The following is a 27,509-nucleotide window of genomic DNA, read 5'->3' on the forward strand; positions in this document are numbered from 1 at the left end:
GCTAAAAATCTTTACAAACAAAATACATTATTGAAAATGTGAAAGTATTACCAAAAGTAGCCAATGTGCAAATTATAATGCTTCTGAAATTTAGAAAAATGAATGATAAATAAATCACTAAAAAAATATCTATTCGTAGGTCTCATTTGTCAATTATAGAATAGAATACTCCTTTTTATTATTCTCAAAATAAAATATTTTTGATGTGATATAAAGTATAAATAAATACAAAAAATATTTTAATTTTTATAAAATTATCATAATATCTTGAATAAATTGATAAAATAGATATCAAGGGTAAATTAGTAATTAAATTAGTATATAATATAAGGTGGAATTTTGAGAATACTATTTGTATTCTATAATAGGGTGATTATAATTTTTAATAATTATTTTATAATAAAGAGTTATTTTTTAGAATTAAAAATATATATATATTTAAAGTGAATGGGGACTAAAAGATAAAAGAATGAAGTATTGTTACCTTATTGCTAAGGAGATTATTCCAATAAATCAAAGCAAGAAACATAAGATACAGAACAGAACTCTTTATCCCAAATTGAGAATTTTCTTTCAACAACGAGGAAAAAGAAGTTAAAAAAATTCGTAAATCTACTGTTTAACAATCAAAAACAAAATTTTCCCTAAACATATACGAAGGTTTTAATACAATTTTGTTTACTTTTTACAACCAAACAATAGAAAGTTCATAAAGATACATAATTACACACAAATGGTGCATATAATAAATTTATCAGATACAAATTTTACAGTGAATGAAATACTCAACCATTTTTCACTTTTCAACTGTATGGTTGGTTATAAAGAAATTATTTTTGAACAGGGGAAAGAGTAAGCATAACCTCGATTAGGTCCGCCAATTTAAGCAAATATAAAGCAAAAGCAAATGAGGAGGAGGGTATTATAATCAACAAATAATAAAAGCATATAGGAAGCATCATATTAAGCATAAGAATCCCAAAAGAGAACTAATAACAAGAAAGGAGAAAACGAATCATAAAAGAAGCACCCCGACCCTCTATACCCACCCACAACCGCACTCCCAAACCTAACTAGCTACTAGCTATGGGCTAATTGGGCAAAAGAAAAGGGATAAATTCCAGACAGAATCTATACACATTTCCAACGCTGGAGTTGCCCTCTCACCATTATTGCACACAAAACAACCCATAAGATAGTTGCATCACTCACGGATATGCTTGAGGAGCTCCGCTGTTAATGTTGTCGTCGTTATCGAGGCCGTGGAAGAAGGGGTCTTTGAGGAGCTCCGCGGCCGACGGTCGAGCCCGCGGTGCGCCGAGGCACCGCTCGATGAAGGCGCGGACGTCCGGGTCTCTCACCTTGGCCATGGTGGCGGGCCGCAGGCCGGCGGTCACCTTCCGGTAGATCTTAGCCACGCTGTCGCATTCGTTGTAGGGGGTCTCGAGCGTCACCAGCTCAAGGACGCACAGGCCGAAGGAGTAGATGTCAACCTGCTCGGTGTAGTTCTCCTCGTAGAGCTCTGGCGCCATGAACTCCGGCGTGCCGAGTATCGAATGCGCCGAGTGGCTCTTTCCGACGATGGTCGCAAGCCCCAGGTCACCTATCTTTAGCTGTTAGAAATAAAGAGACAGAATTTAGGAACCAAATTTGGAAGAGAACAAATAAAGGCGTCGCCAATGTTCGATCCCCCCACCAATCTTGCACAAAGAAGAAAAAAACTGCATCTAGAACCATTTAAATTTCATATTTTAAAATATTATAAATATTTCAAAACTTCCACTGATTCCTATGTAACCTTAAAAATCCTTACTCTTAGATTTATAACTTGGTATCAGATAATTAAAGACGTATACTTCCCTAATTGCATAGTCTGAGGTAGCACACATAATATGAAACTTTGGGAGTATATACTAAATTATAATATAAAAAAAAAAGAGTTTTCATGCAAAATACCAAAAGAAATAAAAGAGGAAAAATAAAAATTAAAGCGATTTCTTCCTATCTACCACCAAAAATATCTCAAAAAAAAAAGTCAATTTTTCTTTTTTACCTGGCCAACGTTGCCATTGATGAAGATGTTGCTGCAGTTGAGATCACGATGGATAACGCAGGGATCATGCGAATGCAAGTAGTCGAGTCCAATAAGGATTTGCCTCGCCCACTTCTTCAACGCCTTGAGAGAAACATGCCGGTGCCGGTTCCGGTAGTCTCGCAGATTCCCTGACGTGCAAATCTCCGTGATAAAATTAAGCGTTCCAGCCTTCTCATCCGTCCAGACTTTATAGAGCGCGATGATGTTATCATGGCGGAGAGATCTAAGCAGCCGCACCTCCGCGTAGAGCCGGTCGAGCATCGCCGGGTCCTCGAGGAAGCACCGGAGTCGTACTTGGTTCCACGCCACCTCGATCCCTTCTTCTTGGTCGAACCCGCGGTACACTTTCTTCACGGCGCCGGCGCCCAATAGGTCGCCGTAGCGGCCGTATCGGCCCGTCGGGTCCACCTCCACGAACGGCTCCGCGTCCTTGTCCGCGGCAGCATCGGATCCAGGGGTCCTCATCGAAATCTCCTAATTGACTACGGAAAACCCTATTCAAACCAAAAAATTAAAATTAAAAAAAAAAAAGATCTTGGACTTGGGAATAGAGCTAAATCCCTAAATTTATATGGGAAATAGGATTACCTCGATGGACTTAGCGTTCAAGAATGATTCGGCTTAGATCGGAAACCCTGAGAAAATACCACGAAAATTAGACCTTGGTATTGCGTCGCCGCCGAAACCGTAACATGAGATCGGAGAGAAGAGAACCTACCTCGATCGGATGAGGGAAAGCAGAACTTTTCGGGATCAAGAACCGGCGATCGAGACGTTAGATGAAGACGGAGGCGGCGCAAATCACGAGGAAATACGAAGTCCGCGCTTCCTGCAGGTACAGCCCCAACGACGCCATTGCAGCTAAGATTTGAAGCGAAAGTAATCGACCAACGTAGTAAGATTACGAAGAATGAAGGAAAAATAAATCGCGCAGCAAAGAAGACGGATTTAAACCAAACACGAACACAAACCCGAGCGATCGATCCGGAAGCTCGATCTTGATTTAGGAAATAAAAAACAAAAATGAAGAGAGAGAGCGAGACAGAGCGAGAGAGATCGGAGCGTAGAGATTACCAGAATTAGGACGGAGATTTCGAGATCGAAAGAGATTTGGCAAACTTGGAATACCGATAAAGTTGGAAAACAAACATAAGAAGCGGAAGGAGTCGGCGAGGCGGCTATTTATAGGGGGGGAGGAGAACTCCTTTTCGACGCGGAAAACAAATCTGCGGATTAGATACACGGCAAAACGGATGCATTACTTACTCCCGAGAGAAAAAGTTATGTTTTGAGAAAAGGATATACTAAACACTGGATAGACTTTAATAAAATAATCCAACGGTTTAGATGCGATTTCACCTGTGAGTTAAAGTATCCCAGGTTGGTGACGGAACTAGCCTTAACAAAATATCTCGGTCAACCTTTCCGATAAGAACTAAGACTATAAACTAAGTCGATTAGATCCATCCCAGAGTCAATTTAAAATTAGACTAAATTAGGTCAACACCCTAAACTATCAACTAATTTCTCTTATAATCCGAAACAAAATATATGACACTATCAGAATCCTAAAAGAGTTTGTCACTGTTGAAAACAAATAAATTTTGTAATTTCACCCTTTGTTCTTATGCAGATTTGAGATTTAAGGGAAGAGAGTGATTAATAAGATGACAGATTGAGAGAGACTAAAAGTAAGATGAAACGAATAAGCTATATAGCCAAGCCAAAGCCAAGCTTGATCTTGAAGTTTAGGTTCGAAATTAAATTCGAGCTAAGCTTAATCTCAAGCCAGCTCGATAAGACTTGATATATATAAATTTATTTATTTATTTAATATAAGTAATATAAATTATTAGATTTTTTTTGATCTAATGGCTAAGTTTCTCTCTTTTTTAATTTAAGCTTGCTTAGGCTCAAAAATAACTTAAATTGATAAATTTTAAAATTGTTAATTGTAGCTCGTTTAAGTTTGAACTCAGCTCAAATCCGAAATGGACTCGAAATTAGCTCAAGTTGAAACTATTTTAATTCAAACTTGATCACAAATCTAAGGTCCTAACTAATTCCAATTCAAACTTACTCAAAGCCAGACTCAATCAAGTTGGCTCGCGGCACATCAATTATATATTTAAAATCAACCACCGATGACTATCTTAGTCCGAGGCCGACAACCGAGAGTAACTATGTGATAAGAAACTTAGCTTGTACATGGTTAAATTATTACTTTGTTTAGATATTATTTTTCTTTGTTTAAGATACTTATAAAATTCTATTGTACATCTCAAGTTTATATAAGAGAATTTTAGCAGTGTTTCTAGATAATGTTGAACCCAACATTTTCCATTGCTCCTTCACATCTCTAAATCTTTGTTATAGTATTAGAGCCACAAGCTTATGCTAATTAATCATGGTGTTTTATTGTGGTTTTTGTTTCTATTAGCATGACTTCCAATTCCCGTAATGTGTTCACTCCTCCTAATATTTCTCAATTAATCTCTATTAATATGGGTGGAACGAACTACTTAAATTGGTGTTCCCAATTTGTACCAATACTTAAGATGGGAAAGGTATATTAAATAATGCCAACATTAATGTTTGGCCTCTTCTACCACCAAATATGATTCTGATTTTAATCCACCTTATGTTCTATGGTAAAAGAAGGATCTATTTGTATTAAGTTAGGTTAGGTCACCTTAGCAAAAGAAGTATTGATGTGCATCCAACGGTCAGTTCTTAGGTAGTTCCAATAGATCTCAAAGTGACTTTATCGATCAAAAAAACTATCCCCAAATAATAATATAAGAATTAATCATACATTTGGTGGGTCTAATTCTCAAGGATACAATAATTCTCAATAAACAAACTCCTAAGAAAGCAAACTACCAATTATGTAAGAAGCTTTATGACATTGTTGTCTAATATTATCAAATATTTAATTGAAGTATTCAAAGTGAGCATCCGCAAAAGATTTATTTTACCTACGCTCACTTCTTCAAATGACATATCTTCCTTCCAAATAACTTCACCATCTATTTTCTCAATATTCTTTAGGGTGTATTTATAAAGTAAAGTTTAATAAAATAGTTAATTTTAGTAAAGTGGCTCTTTTCTTTAAAAAAGAAGACAAAAGGAGGAGAAAAATTATATTCTGTAAGTAAAAGAGTCACTTTTTAATTTAATTTCTACAATCAAATATAGGAAATAGAGAGGCATCTAGAAATAAATACTTTCTTCTCTTACTTTCTAACAATCAAATATCTTCTTATCTCTACTAAAAAATACTCCAACCTATATATCACTGTTTTAACTTTTTATTTACATATAGATCTCAAGCCGATAACCTATGATCGAACACTTATCACTACTTCTCAAATCACTTTTAGTCACACTACCAAGAAATATTCCAATCAATACATCACTTTTCCAACTCACTTCTTTTGTGCGTATGGTTATTAGATCTCAAACTAGTTACTTATGACTCAAGACATATCATAACTATTAACTCTTTCATATCATTACTTATCGAATCACTCTTATTCACATTACCAATAAATACTCCGGCCGACACATCACTCTTACCACTTAATTCTCCTATACATATAGTTATTAGATCTCAAACTAATAATCTATGACGTTATACTTACCCTAACTATCAATTAATTCATATCACTACTCACCGAGTTACTCTTATTCATACTATCCTATATTATCTAGAGTCAACAAATTGCAATCAAGCCATCAAATCTGATAATTGACGCAAAGCCATGGAAGAATAGTATAGTACACTAGTTATTAATGGAAAATGGAAATTATCTTCTAAACCATTTAATAGATATTTGATTCATACCAAGTAGGTTTATAAAGCAAAGCAAAAGAAAAATGACATAATTAATAGGTATACGACTTGATTAGATAGAAATGGGATTAACTTTATTGAAACTTTCATTCTAGTTATTAAGATGCCACTATAAAAATTGTTCTTTATCTTGCAATTCATTTTGCTTGGCAAATTAAGCTACTTGACTTGTCTAATAAATTTTTGCATGGTAAATTGGAAGAGATTGTCTATAATGAGCAATTAAAGGGTTCATTAATCCTAAATTTTTCATTCATATTTGTCGATTTCAAAATATATGTTTTAAACAAGCTCCAAGAGCTTGGTATAGAAGGTTATCTCGATGTCTTCTTAAGTTAGCACTATAAAAATTATTATATTTAGGAATAAACTTTCAATAACATATTAGAATATTTACTAGTATAAAAATCGTATACTCAACTACTATATCTAGACAAGATAGTCTTCATAAGTAAAATAAAGTAATGATGTATAAAAAAATATTGCTATTATATTATTTTAGTAAAACCAGCTATTTTTTGTGAGGATTTACCCACGCTACTCTTTTAAATTATTTAAGTATACATTCTTTAACTAAAAATGGAGTGTATTTCAATAAAAGTTGGGTTAGAATTCAACCCATGTAAAAAATCTATTTACGTTAAAAAACCAACCATGGAACGTAGAGACGAAAGCTAGAAATGGAAAACTATTTACTTCTCGACTATAAAGATTGGAGAGTTAAAATATGACTAATTGTGAAGATAAATGTAGTGATTTGATTAGATATTTGAACGCAAATATACTATACTTTCTATATTTATATTTTTTAGCTATAATAAATTATCAAATGTGGCTCTAATTTATTTTTATGCAGAAATATTTATCTTATTACAGAATAAGGTAAAATTTGGATGCAAAAAATTGTGTCTAGCCAATAGAAAAATTTTAAGTGTTCATTTTAAACTGAAAATTTTTAATAAATATAATTCACTTGAGAAAATATTGGCCCATTAATATGAAAGGATATAACAAGATTAGTGGCCCTCTTTGGTTGCTTATTGGAGCTCTTCACAAGACTAACTGATCTAATAAATTGACCAATAAATTATAGTCCTTTGACAATTATATTATATAATATTATATATGGTTGTTTATGTTGGTTGATTTTTTAACGTATGTAGTAATATAAACAAAGTAAATCATGCAAAATTAATAACAATGCATATTTTTAGGACAAAAAAATTTTAAATGAGTTTGCCAAGGCAGAGGTAATTGTTGACTATACATCTATATGCATGCTTTCTTTAGATTATGTAATTTTTTTCTTTTACTAACTTTTATGTATCATAGAAAAATAAAAAAAATAGCAAGAGTCCAATAAAAGTTGATAATTTTATTAAAACATATACTAAAAATGGAAAACTAATAGATGGTTGCTTAGCAGAAAAGATTGTAAATTCTAGAATCTTAAATCCTCTATTTAAAATTATTTAACAAAAAATTTTCATCTAGTATTTTCCTAATTATATAGGACGAGTTCAATCAACACAATTAGCCAATTAATGAAGAACCCACAAACACATTGAAAAAGAAAAAACTATTTTCGGATATATTTGAAGTGGAAAAACCTAGATGTCACCTCATATTTGAGTTGAGTCCATCACCTTATAAATTCCATGGTTGGGTTTCTACCCATGCCCAATATATAGAGTAACTATCAAAAGCTAAAAAAGTATTAGAAGAACAAAGACAAAATATAATAATTAATATGAAGTAAGAGATTGAGCAATTGTGAAACAATATGCTAATAGGGATGAAAGAATCAGCTCATGTAGATGTTGCTCAAAAGTATAATGATGATAATATATAGGAAGATGAAATTTAAAATCTTTAAAATTTGCAGGGGCAACAAGTAATTTATTTGTATTCCAAAAATATTTCTATGTATTAAAAAAACACTTAATTTTACTATGTTATCAAAATAGGAGACCACAAATAAGAATTCATCCAATAAGATAATTGCTACAAATAATTCATTGTGCAATAAAAAGGTATGATATCAATTTAAAAATATTTTAGTTCTAGAATAGTGAGGTTACTATGATTTCTTTACTCAATTTTATTTCATTGTATTTTGAATACAAGAGATATCAATAGAGCGACCAAAATAAGTTTTCAACATATCTAACATATTAAGAAAAAAGTAAACATTGTCATTTGAAATATTTGATTTGAACATAAACATCTAAATATAATTCATGTTGACATATTAATTTTTAATTAATGACATCCAAAGGCACCCTAGATAATTGGCTTGAAGCTCTAAATGAGTTCAGTAAAATGAATAGTAGCTATGTAAAATATTTTGTAAGTGCACATATTTAATTAAATTAAATAATAACTAACTAAGCTTTATACTACAAATTTATACAGATGTCTATAATGCAATAATCACTTGATAAAATAGATTCAAATCATAAAATAACTATGGGAAAGGTAAAGTTTGTGATAATTAAGATATATGTACAAAAATTAGAATAAGATCCAATATTAAATATTCATTCTATACTGTCACATAGGGGAGAAATGAACACCGACTTGAAACTGTAATTAAAATATATGTGAAAAATAGCAAGAAAAAGGTAAATTATTTCTGATGATATCTACAAACATATACTTCCAAATATTAATTTATAACTTATGGCCATAGAGATTTTTTGAAGAGAAAAGCACCTAATATTTAGGTGATTTTAAAGATCTAATGGTAAAAGATAGTTTACTAAATATTCTTTTTTAATATATATTTATGAGCTTATGCAAGATTAAATATAAAAATAATTTTTTGATTGATATTAACGATTACTAATTAATTTAATGCAATATGTCCCTAATTTATTTACTACTACTCAAGAGAGCTACAACTTTTAAAGTGTATTACAAATTCAAAAGTATATGTGGTTTTTTAATTATTCACTAGTGAATTATAGCTTGCATGCATATTAGATCAAATATTCTTTTAAAGAGTTGCCAATACCCTAATAAAAATATTATAGTATGTTGAATGCTAATGAGTCGTGACTTATCATCTAACATAGCAGAATTGTTATTAATAACACAATGAAAAAAAAAATGAGTCACCGTTAATTAGACAATACAAGTAGTTTAAACTATCAGTGATGTTGCTAGATCTTTTATTGCTTGGCCATCTACATATGTAATTATACTAAATCTTTTCATTATTTTATTTATTATATTAAAAAATTTACATAAGTAAAGATGAATTATATCTTCTATAGTTTATAAGTTGATTAGGTATAATGCAAAATAATAGCCACTTCTATCTATGGACGTTGATTTCTATCTATTTCTCTTTTTTTATTTTATTTTAGACATAATGAAAAAAACGAAGATACTTTTAGCAGATTATGTTATCTTTTTTTTGTATATAATATAAGCATTTGAATTTAATACACTATATGAAATTTTTTGTATATTTGCAACATAAATTATGTTAAAAGTATCACATATCATGTGAGATATTTTATTATGGATGTAATAAACCAAATATGTTAAATAAGAGCATATGAAAATATATTGCTCTAATGTTTAATTATATTCACTTTTATAAATTGATTATAAGAAATTAAAAAATTCTAATATAATCATAAAATAAATTTTTTTATTGCCTAACAGATTATACTTTTAGCAGCAATTATGTTCAATACTAAAAAAATAAGATAGATTACATAAGTAGTATATATATATATATATATATATATATATATATATATATATATATATATATATATGTATGGGTGTGTGTATTACCATTAAGAAATTCAAATTTTTAGCGCTAGCAAATAGTTTCCAACGACAAATGGTATCTGTTACTTTAAGTGTTTTATCATCTTAAAAATTAATAATAGTAGCAATTTTGAACATTACTATAAACTTTACCTACAATAGCAAATATTTTTATTGCTATAAATTGTAATTTTAGAAGTAATAATTTGCTATAAGATTTAGCGAAAGCATTTGCTGTAGCAAATGATTCTTTTACATCTAAATATTTTAGCAACAAAAATATATCTTTTAATAACAATTATATTTGCTATTGAATATGAAAATTATTGTAATAATATATATATATATATATATAGGATTTAAATGATAAAAATTTGACACATCTCTCTTTATTGAACCTCTTATTAGTAGGCATGCCTAAAATTAACTATTGTTGTAATGAATATCTGCTCAGGCAGTTCACCATTGAAGAGGTAAGAAAAGCTGTGTGGTTTATAACGACTAAAAAAATTCCCTAACCCTGATAATTTTTAGGTTGAATTTTATCATAATTTTTAGAATATGATTGTTTTGAGTTTATTGACCTCTTCTGAACTGGTTTAGGAACCCCCTAAACTAGTTTAGTAACCAAACATCATATATTTTTTATATCTAATCAAATATACTTTCTATAAAATAAAGACTAAGAAATAAGACTAATTAACCGAGTTCAGGATTTAGTCTCAAACCAAACAAGGCTAAGTTTCTAACCTTTTGGAATCTTTTTATGCATTTTCAAAATTCTATTTTCTTCATGTCCATTGGAGACATATATACTTAATTTTTATTTCGAAAAAAGTTAATCTAGTTAAGGTTGTGAATTTTCGGCTATCTCTCTCTACAATGTAAACTATCGCACCACAACTAAATTGTTAGCTGATATCATTAAACCTCTTTCACCTTAGTTAATCAACTTTGAGTAGACGGCTTTCTTAGTTGGTGATAACATTGCTCTTCCTCATGAGATTACTAATTTTATTTACTCATCTAAGTCAAAATATGACTATTACGATTAAGATGGATTTAAAAAAAAGCTTATGACCATCTGGATTGAGAAGCAATATCTAAAATTATGCTTGGTATGAATTTTTTTCCTGCTTGGATTGATGCTCATATTACTTTTCCTATTTTCTCAACTTTAATAAATAGCTACGCGTCCATTGGTTTAAACATGAGAGGGGCATCCGTCAATAATGGCTGAATTTTTTTTATCATAGTGGCTGAAATTTTCAATAGTTTTATAAAACATGAAATTTTATCTGGTAGTATTTTTTTCCTTCAGTTTAGGGATAATGTTTGCATCAGTTATATGATATATAATGACAATTTTCTCCTAGTCATTAAAGCTTGTCATCAGTTATACAATGCTTCAATTTATTTGTTTGATATTCATGAAGAAATTACTAATCTTCACATAAATAAAGCTAAGTCTAAAGTGTATTTCTCTTATAAATTTTTTTCATTTATGCAAAATTGTATTCTTCACAGCTCTTCATACGTATGTTGGGGTTTTCTCCTTTTAAGTATTTGGGACAAAAAATTTCTTCAAATTATATTACTTATTAAGGATTATGAAGATTTTTTATATAAAATTAATACTAAACTAGTGAGCTAAAAGAGACCTTTCTTAACTCTGGTAAGACAAGCTACTTTGATTAACAATGTTTTCAACTTGATGCTCGTACATCTATGTCCTCCATTTAGACCCCTTTTGTGGTGTCTTATCACATAGCTAGGATCTCTCGTAGATTCCTTTGGAACAAGCATAATTCTAACCGGGGCCTCCACTCGATGGGCAAAAACAAGATTACTGAATCTAAGAGCAATGTTAGTCTAGCAATTCATGATATGTGCATTATGTGGGTGTCCTTAATGGCTAAAAGCTAGCATTCATAAGCTTCTTAATGGGGATGGTGATATCTGAGATCAGATTATGTGGTTAGATATGGGATCCCTCATTCTTGGGCAAAGAAAAAACCCAAGTGCTGCTCTTGGGCTTGGAGGCTTGTCTTGCTGCCTTAAGGGAGTTGCTAACGGGTCTTTTTAAGAGCATTTGTAATAGCATGAGTATGGATATTTGGAAGGATTCTTGGATCTCTCACATTCTGTTGAATTTCTAGCAAACCTTTGTAAATGTTAAATATAGAGCTTCTATTTTTAAAGTCTCTAGTCACATTATTAATGAAAATTAGAATATTTTAGCGTTTACTCTATTTTTAGTTCTAGCCTAGCAATAATATCATTAGTATCCTCCTTCCCTTAAGCAAAGGTAATGATGTTTTTTAGTGGTTTCATCCTTTTTGGACAGCTTCTTCCAAGATGGCTTATTGCCACCTTCGCAACCCCTTAAGTTCGTTGATTTCTCTAAGTTATTTTTGTCTCTTCCAAAGTTTTTTTTTTTTTTTTTTTTGTGAAAACTCTATTGGGGCAAATTGCCCACCAAGACTCATCTAGCTGCCATTGAGTTTTTACAAAACAACATTACTTGTCATGTTTATTCTCTCAATTCAAAACTGTTATCCATTTATTCTTTATTATTTTGTAAGACAGCATTCCCCTACTCATCTCAATTTTTGAGACAGATAGGCTGATAAGTTTTGGCTAAGAGAGGGTAAAAGACTTCTTACTAAAAATAAGGCATGAGTAAGGACCTTTATTATTGTTATTATATGATAGAATTGTAAGTTTAGGAATCGTCTATCTTTTAACAATAAAACATAAAACTTGGATTAGGTTAGCTAACTAATGAATATGTTAAGTACCATTTTGTCAAACCCTCAGAACTAGCCTCTTCTGACTTTTTCATCGAACTACCAACCCTATGGTAATATAAAATAAATACTAATGGCTCTTTTCCTAGCCAAGTGAAGTTGGAGGTGCTAGATTTAAAGTTTAACAGCCTAAATACACTCCTATCTTTATAAGGATGAGATGTAGAATGTACGGCCCTAATTCTTGTGACTATGGCAGCTCATAAAGCATTTCTTTTCCTTAAGGGAAAAAACATGCACAATATCATCATTCAGTCTGACTCTCTTCTTTTATTTAAATGTTTAAAAAGGGTCACCAAGCTTAGTCTATCATGATAAATGGATAATATTAATATTTTAATTAATACTTTTTAAAATTATAAAGTTAATCATATTTTTAAAGAAATTAATCGGGTTACATATTAGTTTGCTAATTAGGATAAAACCATAGGTTACAGTTATATTTGAGCTAGAGAGTTTCTTTCTAATCTTCTACAATTTTTAGTCTTCATCTAAATAAAGATTTTGTAACTACGAAAGTTAATAAATAAAATTGCTTTTCCTTTTTTTAATGAAAAAAAACTAAGCTTTATCCCCTATCTACAATCGATGAGCTCATCCGAGAGATGGTTGCGATCTTGCCAGAATAGTCACTTGCGACTCACAAGTACAGCTATATACACAATATCATTATTCAATCTAACACCATTCTCTTGGATAACTGTCTGAAAAAGGACACCAAGCCTTTTTAGTCTGTTAAGGTCTTAGTAGATGATATTAATATCTTAACGCATAGGTCAGAGTATGTTAAAAGTTTTACCCCAAACTTCCAAAACATTTGTAGTAAAAATGAAGCCTATCCAAACAGGTGCCAGAAATGAGAAACTCTGGAATTCAAAATCCTAGAGTTTGCATCAATTAATTACTCTAGTAATTGTTAGATTGCCAAACACCACCTCTCTAGCCTCATTTAACTATGTCAATTAAGCTCATAACAAATATTTCCCTGACTGGATATCTTAATCTAGCTATGTACCTTTTACGAGTCATTCTATCCTTATTCATAAATAATTCCAGCAAACACATCTTGACCGGGTAAAACTAGAATAACTTATCTCAACTTGGGTCTGTACATTCCAACCCAGCTGAACCTGGCATCAAACTGAGGCCAATTCGACCCACCAATTGACTCCTTTCTCTGTTTTGTATCCCAGCGGCTTCAATGAAATGTAAGTAAACATATTAAGATATATACGAAAAATCAATCAACTGTTTTGGTAGAAAATATTGAAATCATTAATTATGTTGTAAGATTTACATTAATAAATCACTAGCTGGGTCAGCAATATATATATATATATATGAACTTATATAATATGATATTCAGGTAAGCTAAAAATGACTTTGAACCTCAACTAGTAGGATATATTTTTGGTTGTACAGACCCCCTTCTCTTACCCTTTTTCTTGCTAAAGCATTAATTGCCTTCTCTGGATTTGTAGTTGTTTATATCCCTCCCTTACCTTTGTATCAGGGTGCAGGTGAGATAGAGAGGGAATCCAAAGATAAAGAAGCATAGGCCTAGGTTAGGATAACATAGTATAGGGAAGGATCACTGCCTTATTCAAAGGGCAACTGAGGTATTAAATTCATGCAAGGAGATGGTCACTTTATGTGACCTTAACAATTAAATTGTTTCAAGGAGTCCTGTCTCCCGTTTCTTTTCTACAGCAAAGAGAGTAGAGTACCCTAATATCTAGCCTTCACCAGGTACCAACTATTTCTCCTTAGTTGAAATTTTATTGCAATAGTCATATTCTTTTTATCTATGTTGCTTTAGGTCTAAGTAAACGAAGATATAAGGAAAGAGACACGACACGCGCATCTTCTCCTTTTTTTTCTTTTTTTTTTCTTTCTTTTTTTTGCTATTAAGTGTTATTTTTATATAATTCTTGAATATATTATTACATAAGGGGGAACAAATTCTTAAATAAGGCTTCCGTGTTAACCTAATATTGTTATTGTGCACAACACCAATCGGTTGAAACATTCTCACACTTCGTGTAATTCGATCTCGCCAAAACTAGAAGAGAACAAAATAATTATAGCAAACTCATATTTATATGGAAATCTCTCTCAATAGGATAATAAAATCCACAACGCAGCAACATGGGAGACACTCTTATCGTGTTTGATACGATCCGACCACATGGGTATCTGATCCGACCACATGGGTATCTGGTTGGTCTAATTTGCTAATTGTCTTTAGTTTTAAAATAAAGCGAATAATTTGTTAGAACTTTACTCTTATAAATAGGGGTAGTCATGGATTAATTATTATCGTTACATGAATGTTGAATTTAGCTAATTTATTTTTATTATCTTTATCCTTTATCACAGCCCTTAAATCGTCTTTATCTTCGTAGGAGTAAATCGTAACCCTAGATCCCTCAAAGCACCCAAACCCTAACCACCTTCTTTCTCAATGAGACACCTTATTTTACGGTCATCCACCACCCTCCAACAAGCGCAACAATATCAAATATCTATAAATCTATCCAATTCTAACCTTCCTCTACTATTTTATTTTTAAATTTTCACTCGATCTCAAATTTAATAAAATAAAACCATTAAATACGTAACTCATGAGACTATTGCTCATAAAAATCTCACAAATTTCTTACATCCAGATAGGTCTAAATCTGGTTCGTAATACTACTATCAAAGCCACTATTCCTCCATTGACGGTTAACAAGAAATCAAAAAAAATGAACCAGGATGGAGCAACCATTGAGGATTAAGAACTCATATCTATTCCTATGAAAGTTTCTTCGATGCCACCTCCACCACTAGCAACCTTCAGCAATGAACCACCTACGTGGGCAAAGGCATTGATAGTGTTCATGGACTCATTAAAAAAATCAATGAAAGAGACGCAAACCTCCCTTAAGGACTCTATCAAGGCCTATATAGAGGCCCTAGTAGCCACCACCACAGCCCTACATTGCCAATACTGCTGGCCATGACCAAAATAGCCTCCTACAGCAAAAATAATACAAACCGTGAAAGAGGGGAAGCTGGCCCAAACGGCGACCTCGACCTCTCCTTCGACTATGGTAGAAGCCACCACTATAGACTTAGACCACCATCATCGATGGGGATTATCATTACAATCAACCCACGACTAGTGGCCGCAGGTCCGACACTTCCGCAATCACCGATGACCACAGCTAGCTTTTTTAGAGTGACGACCAAACAATGGTTACTGCCACAGTTGCTGGCGACTGTCAAGTAGCCAAACCCGATGTGTACCACCACGGGGAGCTACTCCCTCATTACGGTAGCTTCCCGCTATGGTCTCTCCATTACAGTGGGCCATGGGCCCCATCCACAACCGCTAGGGTCCGGTGAACCCGCAGGCAATGCACCCTGGCAGTTCCTGCATCTAAGCGAGCTAAAGCTCAATTTTGGCCTTCCATCGCTATCCTGAAACCCAGTCGAATGGTAACTACCACCGGCCACCTACCCTTCCTAGTTGCCATCAAGGCTACAGCATCCTGTGGCAGCGCCCCTAGCCAAAATCCAAACCCATCCCTAGGGTTAAGGTTACATTAAAACAATTGCATAGAAGAGATAAAGTGCATGAATGTCAAGGCAAGCCAAATTTTTACGAATAGATTCAACCACCTCATGTGAACCAATTTAGGAATCACAAACATGACCTTAAGCCCAAGTACGAGCCTAAGGATGACTGGTGGAATGATCCAGCGAGCCCACTTCATTCGACTGAGCCAAACCCGCATGCAACCTAGGCATAACTTAAGTCAAACTCGTGGGCCTATGACCCACATGACTAGCGTCAACCACAAGATCACTTGGCCTACGATGATAGGGCACATTTTGAGATCCAAACTTGGACCGTCACGCTTGATTTCTCAAAAGTTTTAGGAGAAAACTCACTAGATTAGACCTATCTAGCGAAGCAATTTTTCACGTACCATAGCAAGCATGATAATTAAAAGATCATTTTACCTAAAGGACATGGCAATTAAATAGTATCAATCAACAAGTGCAAACCAATCCAACCACGCGGGTTGAGTTAAATCGAGTCAAGTCGAGTCAATTTACTTTTTTGCCTTTATTTTTTACTATAGTTGTTAAATCATCTTTTATCTTCATAATAGTATTTTATAATCCTAAATCTCTTCAAAGTACCCAAACCTTAGCCATCCATCCTATTTAACATTCATCCACCACCTCCACCACCACCCTCTAACGACTACCGCACCATCGAATATTTACAAATATATCCAATTCCGACCTTCCACCACTATTTTACTTGTAACTTTTCATCTTGACTTCAAATTCACATGAAACGAAGTCTTTAGATATGTAACTCGTGAGTCTACCACTCATAAAAATTTTATAATTTTCTTACATCTAGATCGGTGCAAATCTAATTCATAACAATATTTTACTATTATTCATATATTAGCTCTTTATAAGTCTTTTGTAGTACAACCCGTCAATTTGTGTTCATCTTACACTTTCCATGTCCCGCGCACATTGCACCTCCACAGCGCCTTTTATACGTCTCGTATTTCCAATACGAATTCCCTACTAGCCCTATGTCTTCATATAGTCATCCAAAGCCAGCTGTCATTTTTTTAAGTAAAATTAGGATGAACTCCTAAAAGACCTCTCATAAGCTCCTAATTTAAGTAAAAGACCTCTCACCATCCCCCATTCTCCCATTCAAAGAGATCAAAGATAAAGTGGAATTAGTATTACTAATTAGACTATCACTCCTCAGGCCTAATCCAATAACCGTTCATGCTCATTCCTTGGATCAAACACATATAATCAAATTTTAATTTGAAAAGGAGGTTCAATTTCGCGATGGTGTTTTTCTTTCCTTCTTTCTACTTTTCTTTACATTCCTTTTGGTAACAAGCTGGACAGGGCGTAGTCAAACCACTAGCTCTGATCAAGCTCGGCATGAAACTAGTTATGAACCTAGACAGGATAATCAAGGCTGACCTGTTTAAATTGACTTTGAATTTTACTTTTTATCTCCAATCAAGATGAGCTCGAATTTAAAGAGCCTCTTGCACCTGGTAATGATATAAACTCAAATAAACTTTAATCAAGCTTGAATCGACGTCAACTGAGTATTATTCAAGATTGATTTAAGTCAAAAGTTCAAATTGAAAATTTTCTACCCCAAAGTGCTAGGCTAATCGCTATTCAGCAGATCTCCATGCGGAAAATATTCAAATACCTATTAGACGAGAATCTAGAGATTTAGCGTCCTAAGCCGTGTGGCAGATCCCTTCTTAACTAAGAAAAGGAAAAACGACGTACCAAGCCAATATCTATCTATTAGAAGACAAGTATGACAATCCTCTTTGGTGAGGGAAGGGTTTTGCAGGTAGTTTCATCATACAATTAGACATCTGTGTCTTTGCAAGTATTATTTCCACAATTTTAGTGAAATAGATTAATTAGTGCGTGATCAGATCCCTACTTTTTTTCTCTTTGGTGATGAACAGTTTCCGAGTAGGTCCTGGTTTTTAACATATTCTGACCCATCTTATCTAATTCTCCCCACCAGAGAATTTCACTAAAAAAAACTCAGTTTTTAGCAATCTTGTGACTAAATGAAACTCCTAAACAAATATCTAGACTTAATTCAAGTACGACCTAAATGAGATGAAGTTCAACACCTACAAGTTTACAACACATAAAACTGGATACCAGGCAAAACAGAGTTGTTGAACCAAATTAAAGGAAGATGAAATTAAGTATAATCCAATTTCGGCGTATATGTGTTATTATCCGACCACATTGATTAAGTCGAGTCAAGTAAATCGAATAATCCGCATATGAATCTAATCCGTTAGGAATTTTTACTACTTTAAATAGGAGTAAACATGTGTTCATAATAATGATAGAATAGATCTGAGTTTAGCTTAATATTTCTTATCGTCTTTATCTTTTATCATAGCCGTTAAATCATCTTATCTTTCTACAAGTAGATCATAACCGTAGAAGCATCTTGACCTTCTAAACCCTAGCCACCACCCTCTACCAGCAACGACCCTACCTTGTGGCCATCCACCACCACCCTTGGCCGTCCGAAACCCTCCAACAACAGCCACGGCGTCGATTAATTACTATTCTACCTTACTACGACCTTGCTCCACTATTTTAACCATAACTTTCTTACCGAATCTCCGATTAACTTCATTCCAAAACCATTAGATTCAAAACTTCCGAGATTACTACCCATCAAAATCTCAGGATGACCCTACGAATGAATCGTTCTTCGCAACATTGGTATCAAAGCCGACATTCCTCAAACGGGGATTAACACGCGATTAAAGACGAACAAGGAAGAAACGACCATGAAAGACCAGGAACTCATCTTCGTTCCTGTGGGAGTTTCTCCAACAACCTCTCGACCCCAACAACCGTCGATAATGAGCCACCGACATGGGCAAAGGCATGGGTAGAGTCCATGAACTCTTTGCGAGAATCATCGAAGAGAGCCATGGAAAGCTCCGAGAGAATCGAGAAAGCAATCCAAACCTTGACGGCCGTTCTCCTAGCCTACCACGATCACCCCACACCACTACCACCGCTGGCCACGATGGAATCTGGCCACCCACGACAAGAAAACTCAAGACGTGAGGGAGGGGACGAGCCGGCCTCGACCCCTCCTCCGGCCATGATGGAGGTCCCTCGACAACCGCAGATCCTCACAACCGCCACCGCAAGAGCTGAGGTCTTCTTCCCCACACAAGGTGGAAGCTAGGGCCGAAAACCTTAACTTTCCATCAACAACAATCCAACCCCCATCAACGACAAACTCCACGTTCTCGCACCCGAGCCCAAGCCATTGTTCGCACCGACACCGCCCAAAAGATCACCAACGACGACGGATTTTGCTGCAGCAAATCTGTGACTAGTGGCCACGGTTCCAACGCTTTCACGACCACCGGCGGCCACGACTGCCGGCGGCCACGACTGCCAACCGTCAAGTGGCCACCGCAACCGCCAACAACCCTTAGGTGGCCGAACCCGACAGCCTCCACCATGGGAAGCTATCCTACGTCGGGGTGGCTACGCTGCAACTTCCTGCCTCCGCTACTCCCCTACAGTAGGGCCAATGGTCTCTTCCGCAAACGCCGGGGGCCGATGGACCTACCAGCAAGGCACCATAGCCGCTGCTGCAGCCACCCAAGCCTAATCTATTACGAACCAAATCTAGAACGATCCACTCATAGGATTATCCTAAGATTTTGACAATAATAATCTCGAAAGTCTCATATCTAATAGCTTTGAAATGAAATCACTCAGAGATCCGGACTGAAAGATATGGTTAAAATAGTGGAGTAAAGCCGAAGTAAGGCAAAATAATAATTAACCGACATTGTAGCGGTCGTCAAAGGGTAGCAAATGGCTAAGGGTGGTGGGGAACGGTCATATAGTAGGGTGGCTGCTAGTGCAGAATGGTGGCTAGGATTTGGAAAGTCAAAATATTTCTATGGCTATGATTTACTCCTAGAAAAATAAGGCGATATAACAATTACGATAAAAGATAAAGACGATAAAAAATATTTGGCTAAACACAAATTCTTTCTCTGATTATTATCAACACATGTCCACTCCTATTTATAAGAGTGAAAATCCCTATCGAATCGAATCCACATACAAATTATTCGATTTACTTAAAATTTAAAATAATAAAATAAAGCTAAATAACTAACTTAACTTGACTTCACTTGACTCCACTTAACCTATGTGGTCGAATCATAACAATCCACCACGCTTTCGACACCTTATCCTCAAGGTGACTAATACACGAACTAAATCTGATTTACGTTGTGCTCCTTAGGCCCACAAATCTGTATGCAAATACGAATCACTCCAATAGCGTAGTTTCATCGATTCGCTCCACCAGTTGTCATTGAGCTCCAAGTTGTGCTCACGACCTTCCAACTAGTTCGAGCAAGTTGATCGAACTAGATCGCAAAAATTTAGCACACCTCTAGATACGTTCACATTATCTTTCCTACTAAATAACCAAAAATCTAATCGTAGTGCTGAAATTAGAAATCGACCTAAGGGCGCTGCTGTGCGCTAGATGGGCACCAACAACAACTAGACAAGGTTGTGAGCCGCTGATAGTCAACGTCAAGGTGATCCTTGCAACGACGAAGCGACAACAAGCAACAGTGGAAGCCAAATATCAAGCTTCAGCTCGGGTGGCTACAGCGACGACCGTGGCGCCTCGCAATGAGTCCCCCGACCCCTTGACGGCTATAGTTGGTGATCGTAAACCGACTACTGTCGAGTTTGAGAGGTAGTAATCTCAAAAGTCTCGAATCTAATTGCTTTGGAATGAAGTCCCCCGACCCCTTGACGGCTATAGTTTGAGAGGTAGTAATCTCAAAAGTCTCGAATCTAATTGCTTTGGAATGAAGTCAATTAGATATCTGGATTGAATGTTATGGTTAAAATAGTGGAGCAAAGTCGACGTAGGACAGAATAATAATTAATCGACGTTGCGACGATCGTTGAAAGGTGACGGACGGTAAAGGGTGGTGAGGGACGACCGTATAATAGAGTGGCTGATGAAAAGTAGTGGCTAGGATTTGAAAGATTGAGATACTTCTACAACTATGATCTACCCACAACCTTGTCCAGCTACCACCAGTGTCCATGCAATCCATAACAACACCCCTAGACTGAAATCTAAATTCAACCCTAAGGTTAAATTTTTAGATATTGAGTGAGAAATATAAAGTGCACAAATCTCAAGTCGTGCTAAATTTTCACGATCTAATTTGATCAACTTGCATGAACTAGTTCAAAGGCCATGAGCACGACTTAGAGCTCGAAGACAACTTGTGGAATGAACCAATAGGCCCGCACTATCAAGCTAACTCGTATCTACATACAGACCTATGAGCCTACGAGCACAACGTAAATTTAAAGTTCCAGCTTGCGTATTAATCACATTGAAAACAAAATGTTGAAAGTATAGTGAATTGTTACAATTTGACCATATAAATTAAGTCAAGTTAAGTCGAATTAATTACTTGGTTTTATCATATTATATTGAATTTCAAATAAATCAAATAATTCGCATATAAATCTGATCCGTTAGAAATTTTTTATTCCTATAAATAAGAGTGGACATGTGTCATTGAATAAATCTAAGTTTAGTCAAATATTTCTTATCGTCTTTTATTTTTTATTGTAACCGTCTTACCTTTCTAGGAATAAATCATAGCCGTAGAAATACCCTGACCTTCCAAACCCTAGCCACTATCCTCCACCTTGGACATCTGCGACCCTCCGACGACCGCCGCAACATCGATAAGTTACTATTTTGCCCTACTTCGACCTTGCTCCACTATTCTATCCATAACGTTCCATCCTGATCTCCAATCAACTTCATTCCAAAACCATTAGTTCTGAAACTTCCGAGATTACATTCATGATCCTTCCACAAAACAGTACACCTAAGATGACCATCACAAGAAATACTGTCAAAAGTTGTCAAAGTTGGCACAGCTAAGCTAAAGAGTACACATCAATTGTTTTTTTCAATACGCCCAAAATTCCTAATACCTAATTATCAATCCTTGTATAGTTGAATGCTCTCTTTAATATCAAGACAACTAATATTTGCTGGGAAAGAAAAAACTTCCCCCAATGTTGGACCGCCAAGTGGCAAGACCCAAGGCGGTGCGTGTTGTCTTTACTGTCTGCAGGACAGCCAGTGGGGCACCTTTTCTTCTTTTCAGTAACTAAATAAAAAAATATATATATATATATATATATTTCTTCAGTAACTAAATAAAATATATACATATATATAAATATTAATTACAAATTAAAAAAATTGCTCTCTACTTAGCCACTACAATATATTGTATATAAACATGGATCATATGAACAATCAAAATCAATAGAAATCAACTAGAACGGACTGATGACTCCAGTAAAAATGTAGCAAGACAAGCACCATTCATAAGGATGTCATTTCTGTAGATTAACGCACAGACCACAAGTTTCTGGAGCAAACTTTCTTTCACAATAGGAATCATCCTTCCAGAATCCAGAATGAGGGAAAGAGGATAAAACTTAACAAATAAAACGATGAAAGGTTTAATAAAAGTAATATATACCAACTAGGGTCAAGCAAATAAATCACCTAATGTGTGATATGGCAAGATAAAAATTGAGTACGTTTCAAAGAACACAAATTTAGACAAAATATCATGACAATATCAAATGACAGCAATACAACATGGACCTCAGAATTACACATAGCATCATTGCTATAGATTGCCAATCCCGAAAGATGGTAATTTTGAAAGAGGTATCAACACACAGATCAAAATAGAAAGAACATGTGAGGAATGAAAATGTAAACATTCTTTTCAAATAAGATATAATCTAGAAAGCAGATGTAGAGTTTGTAACAGCATCAACATAGATAACTTCTGATGCTGACAAAATGTTGTGTTCATTATATACTAATAAAAATCTCATTCTCTTGATGTGCATGAAAGCATTTCTGATAATAGCTCATTTATGCACTATCATAAAGACCTCAGAATCGCAGAATGGCAGCATGGCAATAAAATGCCAATCAGTCCCGAAAGATGGTATGATTGAGTAAGCTATCATCATCGGTCAGAGCACAAATATGGAATGATAAATAAAGCACAGGACAAGAATACCCACATAAAAATAAAATAAAAAAGATTAATTTCTCCTGGGACACTCCAAGAATGGTAAGTTGTTGGTAATGACAGCCAAATTAGTATGTGAGAGAAACAAGGATATTAAAATAAATGAGTATAAAAGATAGCAGGCATAGAAATAGTAACTTAATTCATCTCTAACATGTTCTTATGTTTGAATCCAAACCTTCCTAGTGGGCTATGATTATTGTCATTCAACTTATTATATTCTTTTGTATATTCTTACCTGAAACCTATGGTTTAGGAACACTAAATAGTTTGCAAACTCATAACTTAACCGTTTTCCTAGTGCAAGAGGCATTGCTGACTGCTTGTAAGTCTTGCTAGATTGAGCCTTCCTAAATTTCAAGATCATACTTCACTTAATAAGATTCAATTCATAACATTTCCAAACTTAATTTGGGCAAAAGTACTAACAAGAGGCATTTCTCTAGATATGCATGAAAGTATTATTAAAACTAGCTAATTAGCGCATCATCATAATGACCTCAGAATTGCAGAATAGCAGCATGGCTATGAAAAGCCAATCAGTCCCGAAAGATGGTATGATTGAGTAAGCTATCATCATCGGTCAGAGCACAAAAATGGAATGATAAATAAAGCACTGGACAAAAGTACCCACATAAAAATAAAATTAAAAAGATTAATTTCTCCTGGGTCACTCCAAGAATGGTAAATTGCCAGTAACGACATCAAAAATGGCATGCAAAAACAAGGATATTAAAAGAAATGAATATAGAAAATAGCAGGCACAGAAATAGTAACTTTAATCATCTCTGTATGTTCCAAAGTTTGAATCCAAAGCTTCCTAGTGGGCTATGACTATTGTCATTCAACTTATTATATTCTTTTGTATATTCTTACCTGATACCTATGATTTAGGAACACTAAATGGTTTGCAAAACGCATTAACTTAACTCTTTCCTAGTGCAAGAGGCATTGCTGACTGGTTGTACACAAGTCTTGCTTGATTGAGCCTTCCTAAATTTCAAGATCATGCTTCACTTGATAAGATTACATTCATACCATTTCCAAACCTAATTCGAGCAAACATACTAACATGATGCATTTCTCTAGATATGCATGAAAGCATTATTAAAACTAGCTAATTTGCGCAACATTATAATGACCTCAGAATTGCAGAATAGCAGCATGGCTGTGAAAAGCCAATCAGTCCCGAAAGATGGTATGATTGAGTAAGCTATCATCATCGGTCAGAGCACAAAAATTGGATGATAAATAAAGAACAGGACAAAAGTACCCACATTAAAATAAAATAAAAAAGATTAATTTCTCCTGGGTCACTCCAAGAATGGTAAGTTGTCAGTATCAACATCAAAAATAGCATGCAAAAACAAGGATATTAAAAGAAATGAGTTTAAAAAATGGCAGGCGCAGAAATAGTAACTTAAATTATCTCTATATGTTCCTAAGTTTGAATCCAAACTTTACTGGTGGGCTATGACTATTGTCATTCAACTTATTATATTCTTTTGTATATTCTTACCTGACACCTATGATTTAAGAACACTAAATGGTTTGCAAAACTCATAAAATTAACCGCTTTCCTAGTGCAAGAGGCATTACTGACTGGTTGTACACAAGCCTTACTTGATTGAGCCTTCCTAAATTTCAAGATCATGCTTCACTTGATAAGATTACATTCATGCCATTTCCAAACCTAATTCGAGCAAACATACTAATGCATTTCTCTAGATATGCATGAAAGTATTATTAAAACTAGCTAATTTGCGCAACATTATAATGACCTCAGAATTGCAGAATAGCAGCATGGCTATGAAAAGCCAATCAGTCCCGAAAGATGGTATGATTGAGTAAGCTATCATCATCGGTCAGAGCACAAAAATTGGATGATAAATAAAGAACAGGACAAAAATACCCACATTAAAATAAAATAAAAAAGATTAATTTCTCCTGGGTCACTCCAAGAATGGTAAGTTGTCGGTAATGACATCAAAAATAGCATACAAAAACAAGGATATTAAGAGAAATGAGTTTAAAAAATGGCAGGCGCAGAAATAGTAACTTAAATTATCTCTGTATGTTCCTAAGTTTGAATCCAAACCTTCCTCGTGGGCTATGACTATTGTCATTCAACTTAATATATTCTTTTGTATATTCTTACCTGACACCTATGATTTAGGAACACTAAATGGTAAACATCATAAACTTAACCGCTTTCCTAGTGCAAGAGGCATTGCTGACTGGTTGTACACAAGTCTTGCTTGATTGAGCCTTCCTACATTTCAAGATCATGCTTCACTTGATAAGATTCAATTCACGCCATTTGCAAACCAAATTTGAGCAAACATACTAACAAGAGGCATTTCTCAAGATATGCATGAAAGTATTATTAAAACTAGCTACTTTGCGCATCATCATAATGACCTCAGAATTGCAGAATAGCAGCATGGCTATGAAAAGCCAATCAGTCCCGAAAGATGGTATGATTGAATAAGCTATCATCATAGGTCAGGGCTGGTGCGGCTTACTTCCTCTTTTTGTTCCTTCTTTCTTATTTTTCGAGGAGATTGAGAGGGAGAACAGATGAAGGAGGAGGGGGCCCACCAGGGTGGGGTGACCGCTGGTTGCCGGTGGAGGAATTGAAGGGGCCGGCGAGAGCTTCAAGGCTTCTTCTTTTCCTTCTGAGAAGAGGAGGGGATGAAGCTCGGGTTTAGGTGGGAGACTGGGAGGAGGAAGGTCGTGTTAGAAGTGGCGGCTAGGGCTTGGGGGTGGAGCGGCTGATGTGAGGAGGGAGGAAGGAGGTGGTTTTAGCTGCGAGACGAAGAGAGATACAGAGAGTAGGGTTTTTGCCTCAAGTGAGAGTTAATGTCCTCTTTTTGAAGCTGCGGCGTTGTAGCCTTAATTAGGGCTACAGTAAATCGCAGCTCTTATTTATTTACTTTTCTTCTTCTTCTTTATTTTATTTCGTTCGAATATTACCCTTCGGATCTTGATCAAACGGCCATATTCGAATTTTATCTTTTGAGGATAAACTGGAGTGACGGCTAGGGTTTTGAGGGATGTCTGCAGAGACTAGGGTTGATTTGAGCTATCAGATTTTGATCAAACGGCTCATATGAATTCACGTCTATTAAGATTTAATCATACATCTGCTCCATCAGTAAGAAATCCGACGGTGCAGAATGTTCTCCAATCATTTTAGACCACTTTTTGACCCCAAAAAATGCACTTTTTCTCTAAATTTATGAAAGCAATCTTGCACCCTATCTCAATGGAGAGAATGGGGACTACAGAAGAGAATTATTTTTCTTTTTTTTGGATTGAATTTTTAGGTGAGAATGGAAGAGATAAGAAGAGCATCTATGTGACAATTTTTGTCTTTCTAGCAATAGAGAGAAAAAAAAAATATATATATATATATATATATATACTATTTATACTTTTTTATATTTTAAATATTTTTCTGTTCTATTATATTATTTATTTAATCTTTTGAGATTTTATTAAATAATTTAAAGAAAAATGATTAAATATTAGATATTATAACTCCCGCTAGGTGGATCAAGATCAATACATATGGAGTGTTTAATGTCAATAATTATCAAAATAGTGCTGCTGTGATGACCGGAAATAGAGACACGCTTTAAGGTGGTCGTTAAAACCATTAAAACCACAGCAAATAATTCCTCTATCCTTACTGAAGCTCGTGCAGTCTTACTGGGACTTTGAGAAGGCAACGATGCTGAGGTGAAAGCCATTGTTGAGACTAATGTTGAGGAGTTGGTAAAGATCTTGAAAGATGAGTTAGGCGGTTCCTTAGAGACTCAAGGGCACCATAGCAGACTATTAAAACTAATTGTGTAAATTTGGTGTTGTTGAGTTTAAACATGCATTTGGAGAGGGTAATAAAATAGTGGATTGGATATGAGTGTTTGTTGGGATAGCGATACCCCACTATTAGAGAATCTTTAGGCTATTCTCTAGCAAGATTGAGAGTATTAAATTGGCTTCTTTTTATAATTTTTAGACTGCTTCAACTAAAAATACATTGTTGAATATGTAGCGTATCTACATTACTTCTATTATGAATATATAGTTTCGGTTAGTTTATTTTAATAATTAAATATTATATGAAGAATATAACATTAAATATTTTTTTCTTGGTTACATTCAAATAAGATGAGGAAAAAATTTTCTTTATTTTTTCTCTATCT

The 27,509-nt window shown here is 34.5% G+C and overlaps 1 protein-coding gene, 1 long non-coding RNA gene and 5 other non-coding genes across 8 annotated transcripts; all 7 read right to left on the bottom strand.

The window, feature by feature from the left end:
* Positions 1 to 996: 996 nt before the first annotated feature.
* Positions 997 to 3,297, bottom strand: LOC140773717 (probable serine/threonine-protein kinase WNK11). Of its 2 annotated transcripts, none has more exons than XM_073116422.1 (5): positions 3,170 to 3,297; positions 2,814 to 2,924; positions 2,684 to 2,730; positions 2,054 to 2,589; positions 997 to 1,613 (listed from the first exon to the last, which is right to left on the bottom strand). In XM_073116422.1, the coding sequence occupies exons 4-5, from the start codon at positions 2,558 to 2,560 to the stop codon at positions 1,209 to 1,211; spliced, it is 912 nt and encodes a 303-aa protein (XP_072972523.1). In that variant the 5' UTR covers positions 2,561 to 2,589; positions 2,684 to 2,730; positions 2,814 to 2,924; positions 3,170 to 3,297; the 3' UTR covers positions 997 to 1,208. The 2 variants fall into 2 exon arrangements, with proteins under 2 accessions (XP_072972523.1, XP_072972522.1); XM_073116421.1 differs by having other exon boundaries at positions 2,814 to 2,956; positions 3,170 to 3,246.
* Positions 3,298 to 22,956: 19,659 nt separating this feature from the next.
* LOC140774792 (uncharacterized) lies at positions 22,957 to 26,179 on the bottom strand. The gene is made up of 2 exons (XR_012106647.1): positions 25,720 to 26,179; positions 22,957 to 25,570 (listed from the first exon to the last, which is right to left on the bottom strand). It is a non-coding gene; the product is annotated as an uncharacterized lncRNA (long non-coding RNA).
* Positions 23,152 to 23,242, bottom strand: LOC140775210 (small nucleolar RNA SNORD96 family). The gene has a single exon (XR_012106699.1). It is a non-coding gene; the product is annotated as a small nucleolar RNA SNORD96 family (small nucleolar RNA).
* Positions 23,794 to 23,884, bottom strand: LOC140775206 (small nucleolar RNA SNORD96 family). The gene has a single exon (XR_012106696.1). It is a non-coding gene; the product is annotated as a small nucleolar RNA SNORD96 family (small nucleolar RNA).
* LOC140775208 (small nucleolar RNA SNORD96 family) lies at positions 24,437 to 24,527 on the bottom strand. Its single transcript, XR_012106698.1, has one exon. It is a non-coding gene; the product is annotated as a small nucleolar RNA SNORD96 family (small nucleolar RNA).
* On the bottom strand, positions 25,076 to 25,166 carry LOC140775207 (small nucleolar RNA SNORD96 family). The gene has a single exon (XR_012106697.1). It is a non-coding gene; the product is annotated as a small nucleolar RNA SNORD96 family (small nucleolar RNA).
* Positions 25,716 to 25,806, bottom strand: LOC140775205 (small nucleolar RNA SNORD96 family). The gene has a single exon (XR_012106695.1). It is a non-coding gene; the product is annotated as a small nucleolar RNA SNORD96 family (small nucleolar RNA).
* Positions 26,180 to 27,509: the final 1,330 nt, after the last annotated feature.

This window comes from Typha angustifolia, chromosome 13 (genome assembly GCF_048772165.1).
Source record: "Typha angustifolia cultivar Huaian chromosome 13, ASM4877216v1, whole genome shotgun sequence".
In the NCBI taxonomy this organism is placed as follows: Eukaryota; Viridiplantae; Streptophyta; class Magnoliopsida; order Poales; family Typhaceae; genus Typha; species Typha angustifolia.

Excerpts from the sequence above, each read along its gene's own strand:
- LOC140773717 (XM_073116422.1), bottom strand. The coding sequence starts at position 2,560 with ATGAGGACCCCTGGATCCGATGCTGCCGCGGACAAGGACGCGGAGCCG. Across the intron at positions 1,614-2,053 it reads TCAATGGCAACGTTGGCCAG|CTAAAGATAGGTGACCTGGG; the intron begins GTAAAAAAGAAA and ends TATTTCTAACAG.